Raw genomic sequence first — 11684 nt, forward strand, 5'->3', positions numbered from 1 at the left:
TGCTCGCTATATATATCCATTAAAAAAAAAATTGAGGTAAAGTAATTTATTGACAGCCAGAATTTCACAAAGATATCGCCGCTAGATGTTCACAGTCGATGTTCAAGTGTTCAGCCGCACGAAGGCCCGCAGCAACTGCCGCACAGGCCGCCAGTGCAGCCGCCGATGCAGCCGTGCCCGCAGCTGAAGTACGACCTGGCGACACCTCCGCGAGCCCTGCAAGTGTTAATTTTAAAGCTTCCAAAACAGTTACATGTGACATTTTAAATATATACCTATGTACTAAAATTATTACCTATTTTTTTTTTTATAAAGAATAATGTTAAAATATGACAAATATTCCCCTTTCCTCTCCAATTAAGCGTCAGGCTTGTGCTAGGAGCAGGTACGACAATAGTGCAACGGGCGGGGTTTGAACCGTCGGTCGACCTTTCGGTTTTCAGTCCACTCCTATACCGGTTGAGCTATTGAGGCTCAAACTTATTACTTTATACTTACCTAAATTTTTATATAGAGTAAATAATTATTGTACAGATACACTACCCAATCTTGAACTGAACTGAAATTGCAATATTTAATATTTGGTAATGATAATGTGATACTTTTATTTCTATTCTTATTGTATTTCAAATTTTATTAACCTTTAATTGAATCTTTAATGTTTATTATTTTACTGTACCTACCTAAAATTGTATTTGCAATGCCCTGACAGGGTCTGATGTATATTTAGCTTTAAGCACCCACTATCAATTAATGTACATGAAAGCAAATAAATAAATCTAATCTAATCATCATCAGATCATGAGTTTGTGTCAACTTTTGAGTGACACAACCGTTGGTTTTCTTCTCACGTTGACGTTTCCACTGACGATCCAGCGCATAGCTCCGATTGAGGATGCTCTAGGCCTGGTTAAAATCAACAAGCAAGGTGTACTTAATGCAATTTTCCTATCTGTCTTGTCAAGAACAATACGGATTTGATGTGACTAACGCATTGGGCTTAGTGATTGTCCACTGTGAGTTGTACACCAGTACGCTAGCAAAAACGAAAAACGAAGACAGATGATAGTACTGATGAGGTAACGTAGATGATAGAACTATTAAGGTACCTACCGCAAAAAAATACGATTTTTTTTAAAATCCTGTATTTTATGAAAGTTTACAATATATTGCAAATAAAACATCTGACTGACGCTAGAGGTCAACGAACGTTTCGTAAGTAGGCCACTCTGAGTCAATGAAGCCGCGTCGTAGGTGGGGCATTAACCCTAGTTTTGCACGATATATTGCGGGTTTGAAACATAGTAAATCACTAAAACTGCAAAATGAGGCAAATGGTTATTGGCATTGGATTGTGTTTAGATACTATAACAATAACACTAGGTAAGTCTACCAATCCGCACATGGCCAGCGTGGTAGACTATGGCCAAAACCCTTCTCACTCTGAGAGGAGACCCGTGCTCTGTAGTGAGCCGGTTATGGGTTGATCATGATGATGATTATGATATACCTACTCACCCATGTATGACGCCGATCTCTCCACAGGGCCCCTTGCAGTTAGCGCCAATCGCGTGAACACAGCAGGGTCCCACGCCGCACTGTCCCACGCGAGAAGCTAGAGGGCCGCAGGGGCCGGCCATCGGACCCTGGCAGCCGAGGCAGGCGTATTTTACCGGCATACTTTCAAATTACTAAGGTCTTCCACGATCGTGAAAAAAACTACGAAAGCAGTGTATTTTTTAAAATTTTATAAAATAAAAATATAAAATTTTGGGTAAGGTATTTTTGTAGGAATTTTTATTTTCTGAATTATGAAATTGACAGCAAAATTATATTTTCCTAGAAAACAATCGATGTGCTTCGATCTTCGATTGAAAAAGCGGTTTTAACAAAAAAATGAGTATGAAAACCTCTTTGAACCTCTTTAGAAAAAGAAAATTCTCTGCCAAAGAAGATGTAGGTATTTGATGTTTTTCATAATTTGACATATTTCCATTCTATTGGAAAATCTTTTAGGAGTGATCAAAAATTTATCACAGTGAAATTACCAAAATTAGTAAATACATAGTAAATCCGACAGAAAAATACGTAAGTATTTACACCTAAGTATTTTCTCTATCTCAGAACAAATATTCCTGTTCTCCATCCTCACACAGGTATATACCTATCCTACCTATGCGTAAAATACCGAAAATATCCAGTAAATGTTGGCGCAATGTGTACCGCGAGACCGCGAGTACCTACAGCTGGGCAATAATTATTAGTTATGCTATTGGTGAATTGACCGAATCCTCAAATATTTGTATGGAAACTACTGAAAACCCTAAAATGGGTTAAAACCCCAAATAACTTTTTGGCCGTGCCCACAGACTTATGACCCATCTGGCCGAGTTAATTAACGAAACAGTTGTAACCATAAAAATAAATAAACAACTATAAAAAAGGCTGACATACATAAATATAAAAGCCTGTTAATAAAAGATAAAAAAAAACTAAAATCTCGTTTTTCAGATCATCAATCCGTATAAAATGCCTGGCGTGCCAACGTGTGGTGTCCCGTGCTGTGGGCAGGTGTCTGGCTGCAGCTTCCCGGCGCCCTTCCGCGGCCCGTGTTGCGGCGTGTGCATAGGACCATGCGGCAAGCCCTTCGGCACCTATAGCTGGCGTTACAGACCGTCCTGCTGATACACAAGCGGAAGAGTTTGAAGATCCTAGAGTCCAAAATTGTACTTTGCACAGATTTTAGTTATAGTTAAAACAAGACAGATTTGTAGATATCTGTGGCATAAATCTGTCTCGTTTTATTTTAGTATTATTCTGAGCATCATACACTCTCGGTTCTACAGATCCACAGCCTGTAAAATGTATGTTCATATTGTTCCGATTTTTGTTGAGAGAAAACTGTATCGGCCCATTTCCTGCATGTGCAATTTGATTCAATAAACTATTTCAGTGATGGATTTATTTTATGATTTAAGTATATGTAGGTACTTAATTTAGATGATTTCAGGAAACTCTTGTTGGTTCTGGAAATGTAAGGAGAAATTGCTTGGTGAGATTAGCTTGCTAGCTACTGACACTATCTTGCTGTCTTATAAACTAGCTTGTGTTACCTGAGGAACAACGATAGTGCAGGGCTTTTAGTACTTAATGATAGTCGCAACAGGTCGAGATGGTCTATCGGGGTATGAGGCGGGGGGACGGGTCGCCTGCACCGGGTTAGGTTATCTCGACCTGTCGCATACCATACTTACTTGGTAAAATAAGGAAAAACAGATACATTCAAACATTTTATTCAAACTTTAACTGTCACCAAAATCTTCAAATTCACAACTTGACGTCGCTGCTAGTGTGCTCCAATCCGACGTTACACAGGACATCAGCAAGGTCCACAGGGTCCGTAGCAGGGGCCAGAAGGTCCGCATGGACTGGGGCACGGACCACATGGTCCGCATGGCCCGGGGCTTGGACCGCACGGGCCATAGCAGGGACCGCATGGACTAGGACACGGACCACATGGACTGGGGCACGGACCGCAACAGGGAGAAGGGCACGGACCACATGGACCGCACGGTCTAGGGCAAGGGCCGCACGGGCCATAGGGGGCGCACGGGCCACAGGGGGCGCACGGGCCACAGGGGGCGCACGGGCCACAGGGGGCGCACGGGCCACAGGGGGCGCACGGGCCACAGGGGCTGCATGGGCCGCAGGGTCCGCATGGGCCACAGGCACCGCACGGGCTACAACAAGGACCGCATGGCCCACATGGGCCGCAGCAAGGACCACACGGACCGCAACCGGGACCGAAGGGACCGCAACACACCATTTTCACTATAGGTACTTTTTATTTCACGTTAAAACAATTTTGTGTTTAAACTTCAAATAATACTTGGTAATTTTGCGATTTTTGTATATCTTTGTTTTCAAAATTTACGAATTTTTAAAAGGTTTTTTTATAAAAATAATGTATCCCGTGTAGATGTCAATATAAAACTGAAAAATGTTTTTTTGAGAACATTCTTCTTTCTTCTAAATTTAAATTCGAAATTTCAAATTTTATTTGAAGAAGAGTATGCCAGTAGTCAAGTGATTATATACTCTTTGCCAGTAGCTCTATCAGTACTTACAGGCCGCTCCGGTACACTAGCGACTCTATGGATGTAGTAGACTATGAACTTACATCAAGGATAGAGTTCCAATCACTGATGTTCCACTGTGCCACATTTTACGGCTCTTGAAGAAAAATTACTTCCGAAACGGTCACTAGCGCGCGACTTGACGGCAAGCACATATAATTTTGTTTTGCTTTTCACTTTTCTAGTATTATCTCGAACACTATCCGAACATCGCGTCAATCAAAAATATAAAATCGCATCAATCACGGTCAAGCACGTACAGTACCTACGCGATAGAAAATAATGTACATCGACCTCTAGGAGTAGAATGTAGATAGCGGTTTTGTAGAGCATTGTCTCTGTCGTTGAGATCGACAAAACGTCACATAGGTATGAGTGACAGAGACAACGCTCTACCAAGCTGAAATGTCATTCTAAAATTTTGTGGACTGAAAACCGAAAGGTCGACGGTTCAAACCCCGCCCGTTGCACTATTGTCGTACCTACTCCTAGCACAAGCCTGACGCTTAATTGGAGAGGAAAGGGGAATATTAGTCATTTAACATGGCTAATATTCTTTCTAAAAAAAAAAAAAAGGCTGATGTACATTGTTTTCTGCCGCGTACTGTAAATGCTTTACTCAAACATCGAGCAAACGTGGCCGGCAGTCTGCTTATCAGGGGCCCACCCCGGACGGGTCTGAAACTAGTCGGACATACACCGACAAACAAGTGAGTTGTAGCCAGTCATGCCTTTATTTATTCTAAACTAGCTTAATAATAATAATAAGTAATATTTATTTTTTATTTTGCTCGAGACTTCGTCCGCGTGGACTACACAAATTTGAAACCCCTATTTTACCCGCTTGAGGATTTAATTTTCAAAAATCCTTTCTTAGCGGATGTCTACGTCATAATCTCTATTTCAAACTAAAAGTTAATTAATTAATAATTTAAACTAAAACTAAAACCTTAAAAAATATAATATTATAACTAAAATATATTATTAAAAGGAGTCCCTTTAGGCAAGGTTCCGAAGATACTGGCAGCGTTCCCCCTTTGAATAGCTAGGCTAATTCTTATACGTCATAATTAATTATTCTACGTCATAATAGCTATCTGCAAGCAAAATTTCAGCCGGATCCGTCCAGTAGTTTGAGCTCTGCGTTGATAGACCAGTCAGTCAGTCAGTCAGCTTTTCCTTTTCTAATATTATAATATAGATAAATAGGTATAGATTCCGAATGTGATTCAGGACGTGGGACTGTTGTAAAACAATAGGTAAGATTATTGCGTGATAATTCTTAAAATTATTACGTATAAAGTACCTATAAACTAATACCTACCTAGTGGAAGTAATATGATATTGAAGAACTTTGCTTAGTCACATTTCCAACTGAATGAACTCAGTAGGTATGACACGTTAGTTACTGGTAGCAGTATGATCTCAACGACTTTGTAATCTAATATCGGAATCTTGGAACGAATTTACGGTAAATTCCTGTGAAAATCATACTCAAGACATCCCGCCACGAAATGGATTTAAATCTTGGAAACTTGCATAAGTTTCACGCTTAGGTAATAATGGACATTGTCATCATCTTAATACAGTACGCGACCGAAAGTAATGTACATCAACCTTTAGAAGGAGATAGCACCCTCCCCGATTTGCATCTCGACCTGTCGCGTACTACTGTGCTCTAGCCACCCTACTTCTTTCTGACTCAATGTTCCCGCTTTCTGATAGCTACCTACTTACTTACCTACAGAGGCGTCTCTAGCCCTTGTGGCGCCCGTGTGCAACCAGTACCCTGGCGCCCTCTAGTCTAGTAGGAGCAGGGTCAAAATGGAATACTAACAGTTATATTTTCAAACGGAAATTCGGATGCAAATGGTGCAATTTTAGATGATGATTTTAAATGATGACGGCGTCGGCCATAATACGAGCGCAGGGTCTTTGAGAGCGCCGGCATCGACGCATCTTTGGAGGTGTCGCATTAGAGGGCGCTCGGCGCCCCCTTAGACCTGGCGCCCGTGTGCGCCGCACACCCTGCACCATAGGTAAAGACGCCTCTGCTTACCTACGTCTTGATTCTTTTACCAATATGACTGCCTGATGCGCATCAGGTTTGGAATAGGTATTATTTTTAAGCTAATCTATGACACATGTAAAATGAAAACTGACTAACTGACATACTCAAGTTAGGCCTAAGAAAAAAAATCCAGCATCCAAGTCATGCCTGGGTAGGTCAACTTATCGATAACTAGTTATTAATTAGTTGTTTCCTTGATTCTATCATTAAGTAGAAAAGGAAACATGCTAAGCATTTAACAAGAGTTCATTCCTTGGCAATTTATTAGCTTTCCTGACCAGACGAAGTAGTTAGTTGTAACTTGTATCTAAGTAATTGGAAATAACAAAAACTTCAACGGATGTAGAAATCTAGGTATTGATTATAGTACAGCATAGTTAGGTAATTCCGATGTTTAGTTAGTGCATATTTTACAATACCCTGTCATCAATAGGGCGGCTCAACCCGTCATGGCCGTCGGTTGTATTTTTTTCCGAAGATTGGCAATTATTATAAGTGTTGTGGTGGTCTCCACATACCGACACAAAATAACGCTAATTTAATGTTGTTTTTACTTTTAATTTAGATTTAAGTTTATTTAATAGAATTGTCTATCCCTTTTTAAATCTAAAAATAAAATAAATAATGTAATGGTGAAATGTTCATGGGCGGCGGTAATCACTCAACATCAGGTGACCGCCTGCCCGTTTGCTCGCTATCTCTATTAAAAAAAAAGTATTAAGTATCTATGTAAAAAAATATAGCCTTATCTAATTACTATATAAATCATGACCGCGTGGAATGGTGCAAAGAATACTGGCTGCATTTCCGCGCTGGACAGCCAGGCTGATCCGTTGCGCAAAAAATGAGCCAGCCCTTCTGTCACCAGATGAGGCTATTAATCGCGGTGAAATGTCTCGTAAAATTTTTTTAGCACTAAGACTCCATGGCCCCAGGGTCTCCACGGCAAACGGCACAAAAATGTAACTCTCTATAAGAGAGGCATACTTGCGCCGCTTGCCGTTTTCAGCTGTTTCTGCTGCGGCTGCCGGTCTTGATGCTGTCTTCCTGATATGACACGGGGCCAATGTGTCAACGCAAGTTGCGTCCCACATTAGCGCCCGTCCCCGTTCCCAGGGAACCAGCGTCAATCCATCAGGTCTCTTGCCATCATCCCGACTAATCCCTGCCGGCTCAATGAGCGCAGGAATATTTATGGTGGCAAGAGCTCTTTTAATTGTATCGTTAAGAGAGCCATGCCTAAACAGCCTACCAGAGCTCCTTTGGCAAGAGAGTCCGTGGATTCCAAATTTATCAACCTCTCAACATAGTCTTTTCTGTGTGAAATGCCACTTATAGGTATACTCAGCTATTATACGACAACTATTTATGATAAGAATGACCGATCACATTTTTGTGCATAAAAAAATTTAAGAAATAAGTATAGCTCAGAAGGTGTAATGGAAACAAAAAGATAATGTGTGTCTAACACAATATTATATTTTTGTTTCCATTACACCTAAAGATAATGATAAATAACTTAATGTTATAATTTTATGAGTAAAAACTAAAACATATAAATAATTATTTAAATGCAAAACAAAAACTGGCCGATTAATCTCTCAAAGGAGAGACAGCTGCCGCGATAGCTTTTTAAAAAGCTTTTGAACTACCTCTCATGACTACGGTCATGCTCCGCAGTGCAATCTTGACTTTATAGATCATTATTCTAACTAACGGGTGTTCCCAAACCACTGCTGGCGCGAATTTCTGATATGCCTATACAAGCCTGTCTATAAGTATCGCCTAGTGATCACTTGATCAATTTGCCGGTCAGAATCTGCTAAGGTAGGTCCCGATTCTATGGAACTATCGCGTTGATCTACGCTCTAGCCTAATAAAGATTAACTGTAGGACGGCATCTTACATCATCTTAACTCGATTAAGTTTTTTCAACATTGCATGTAAATTTCTTGCTGGGTAATTAATCCTTTTTACATAGAGATGGGACAACTTAGAGCAGCTTTTTTCGATTGGATGGTTTCCTTGCTATGTTTCTCTCTGGTTTCTCTTCATAAAAAGCGCATTTATTGTTATTTGGTATAAGAACAAATTGCAAAAAGTTTTATAGATAGGGGATGGATGTAAAAACTAAGGTTAACATAGCCACGCTACGTCACGTCATGCCACGGTTCTATATACCTATAGATCAATATTAGATATTAATCTCTGATAGGGAATAGGGATTGCGAAAGTGTACAAACATGGATTTTTGCAAGAGTCGGGTGGTTAGGCAACACATTTTTTACTGCATCGCTTTTCTAGTGAATCGGATGCCCGTTTTTTGTGCGCTTCTGTTTTTAGTATGTAATATGGTAATTATTTCTGTGGAAACTCAATTCTAGGTGTAATGTAATGACTTGATACTACTGAGAAACGTTTTTTACTGCCATTAGCTCGTATGACTTGTATACTTACAGTTTGTTAACTGGTTTAGTGTTAGGAAAACTTACTAAGTAAATTCCTGATTTTTAGGTCGCATAGATAACAACTTAAAAACGTAGCTGTCTTACACGAAATACTCCTAAAGTAATATTTTCAGGGTGAATGTATCTAATATCTATCACCTACTGTTTCATTTTCTCGCAATCGAAGTGAAAAATGTTTAGGTAGGTACCTACCTATAGATTGCTTAACTTAGGATTCATATTGGATTCTATATGTTTGAAAGGGCTCATTTTAGTCCCTTGTTGAATTTTTGTGTTGTTTCGGGTTGACTATGCTGCGTAGGCCCTACTGGCCGCTACAGCGTCACCGGGGAGGGTGGCGAGCGCGAAGCTCCGCCTGGGGCTCGAAGAACTAATTTGAGAGTTCGGGGGGCAACGTCCTCCTAATGTCCTCCTTCCTTGTTGAACAATCAAGGTAGGTACCTACTTATACTATCTATTGAATGCCTCCATACTTCAGCACATACCATAACTGAAAGTCGTAGATAATTCCGTTAATAATAGCTGTGCGATTGGAAAATCAGCTAATAAGTAGGTAGGTATATCGTTATACAATATTTACCGGGAATATGGATTCCATGGTAAGTATTTATTGCTTAGTAATTATAGTTTGAAGTTCAATTGAGGACAACTTCTGCGAAATATTGTTGTTAGCAACTTGACTTGTAAGTAATAAGCACTTTCTAACGACTCGTTGTAAGTTTCTGGATAGAATATTGTACTTAGATACGAGAGCATTTAGACAAGGCTCAAGGAGAAGGAGAGACTAAGGCTGAAACTCTGTCTCATGGTTAATATAAGTATCTCTAGGTCAAGTTAGGTAGGTACTCTATCACATTATGAAAGGCCTACGAGTACATTTGCATTATTTTATCTGCGTTTCATGTACCTACCTACTGTTTTTATTTTTAAACAATTGTCCGCTTACCTCCGAAGCTGGCAAAGCGAAAAATCTGAAATATCTTGTTTAGGTACCTTGGAGTAGGTTAGTACCTACCTACTTATTTGTTTCTTCCCGATAAATTCAGTTAGCTCCTCTCTCACTAGAAGTCTTCAAGTAATTTATCATCGATAAAAATGACAAGGTAATGGTCAAGCGAACAAAATTTTTCACGGTTTTGGAACCAAATAAATCAGCGCCACCTCTAAGATACTAATGAACGACCCGTTTGAAATCCAGACGTCACTGAGGTTGCATTGGTGCTAAAGCACCACTGATTTGGTGCCATTTTGTTTGTTCAATGACTCTGTCCATACGAAGTAACATATAAGTCAATGTAATTTATTGTTAAATTTGTACAACATTCATCGTAGTAAGTCTAGAAATAGATTGACGAAGCTCGCGAAAAATGTTCCATATTAAACAACTTCCCAGAATCTTGAACGAGAGGAATTTGGCAACAATTTTAAATTCCTTGTTATAATAATGTATTAGTTGTGAGTAAAGAATATTTTTAAATGAAGAGATCCGTGGGTGTCTATTTGAGGGATAGAATGCGCAACAAGGAAATCCTTTAGAGAACCAAAGTTAACCACAAATCCACGGTTTTCGGATTTATTCCTTTAGGTAAACTACCTACTTGTGCTATAAGAAAAATAAAATCATTAAAATAATATCAGAACCTTGCGTGAGCTTAACCATTCCATTTTAACCTCGATTCGACGAAACTTTGCGCCTCTGTCTCCTCGAAACATAAACCAATTTATGTTGAACTCTTTTGTAATTATATTTCATTTCTGATGAATTCACGCGTTTTGGTTTCAACACTGCAGGGGTAACATTTCATAGAATCCTGAAGCAGGCGAAGGGTCGAGGCCTTCCACGAAAATTATGAATATGTAGTAAGTATATACTTATATATTTTTAACGGATGGGTTGTGGACTAGGAAATCTATTTTGAAAAGCCCTCCCTGGGCGTACACTAGGTTCTTTCATAGAAAGAGCTGTGAATAAAAGAACTGTTCTTTCATACAAACGCGATTAACGACGGGAGCGGTAGATAGATCAAAAACTATTATAGGTACATAAAAATAATTAAAAATCTGTTTTAGAATGCACAGGTATGTACCTTTCATACGATACGTGGGGTATCGTATGAAAGGTACATATGATCTTACTTCGAAAATTGAAGATACTAATCAAAAGTTCATGACCACAATTTAATTTTTTTTGTGTAATGTAACCACAAATTCGTGGTTTTCAGATTTTTCCCCGAATGTCTGCTATAAGACCTACCTACCAAATTTCATGATTCTAGGTCGACGGGAAGTACCCTGTAGGTTTCATGACAGACCGACAGACAGACAGACAGACAACAAAGTCATCCTATAAAGGTTCCGTTTTTCCTTTTGAGGTACGGAACCCTAAAAAAGGAAAGATTTGAAAGACGAACCAATCGCACTAGGTCTAATTACGCGATAGGTCGAGATGGCAATCGCAGAGGAAACGCCCGCACACCCGCACAGCCCCCGAACTAACCAGGTGCGGGCGAGCGCGGGTGACGTGTGGGTGTGCGGGGCGTCCCCCCCGTCTCACACCACGATTTTCATCTCAACTTGTCACGAATTTATACCTACTTTCTATATGGAAAAATAATTAGATGTATACATTCTATATCGATGGATATATTAGAACAAAAAATTAGATAATATGTTAGAGGATTTTCACAATAATACTTAAAGATTTTTAAAAAACAATCTTTTTAACCCGTTAGAACTTCTCTTCTAGAAATGTTTGAGTGTTGATCATTGTTGGTGCGGTTTAAAACTGAAAATGAATAAAACTTATTAATATCATTATTAGTACAGATATATGGACCAGTAAAAGATATGGATTATATTAGCATAGATATAGATTTACTTGATGTTAGCAGTAAGGGCCCGGAAGAGGCCCGCATGGTCCACAACCCCCTATGCTCGGGTTGCACTGCTGATAGGAGTACAGAAGATATCCACCTCCGTGGGGACCCCCCACAAAGCCTCCATAATAAA

General features: G+C 39.6%; 1 protein-coding gene across 1 annotated transcript; it reads right to left on the minus strand.

Annotated features, from left to right (window-relative positions):
• Positions 1 to 30: 30 nt before the first annotated feature.
• LOC117987772 (small cysteine and glycine repeat-containing protein 2-like) lies at positions 31 to 1755 on the minus strand. The gene is made up of 2 exons (XM_034974823.2): positions 1519 to 1755; positions 31 to 216 (listed from the first exon to the last, which is right to left on the minus strand). The coding sequence occupies exons 1-2, from the start codon at positions 1677 to 1679 to the stop codon at positions 111 to 113; spliced, it is 267 nt and encodes an 88-aa protein (XP_034830714.1). The 5' UTR covers positions 1680 to 1755; the 3' UTR covers positions 31 to 110.
• Positions 1756 to 11684: the final 9929 nt, after the last annotated feature.

Source organism: Maniola hyperantus, chromosome 13 (assembly GCF_902806685.2).
Source record: "Maniola hyperantus chromosome 13, iAphHyp1.2, whole genome shotgun sequence".
NCBI lineage: Eukaryota > Metazoa > Arthropoda > Insecta > Lepidoptera > Nymphalidae > Maniola > Maniola hyperantus.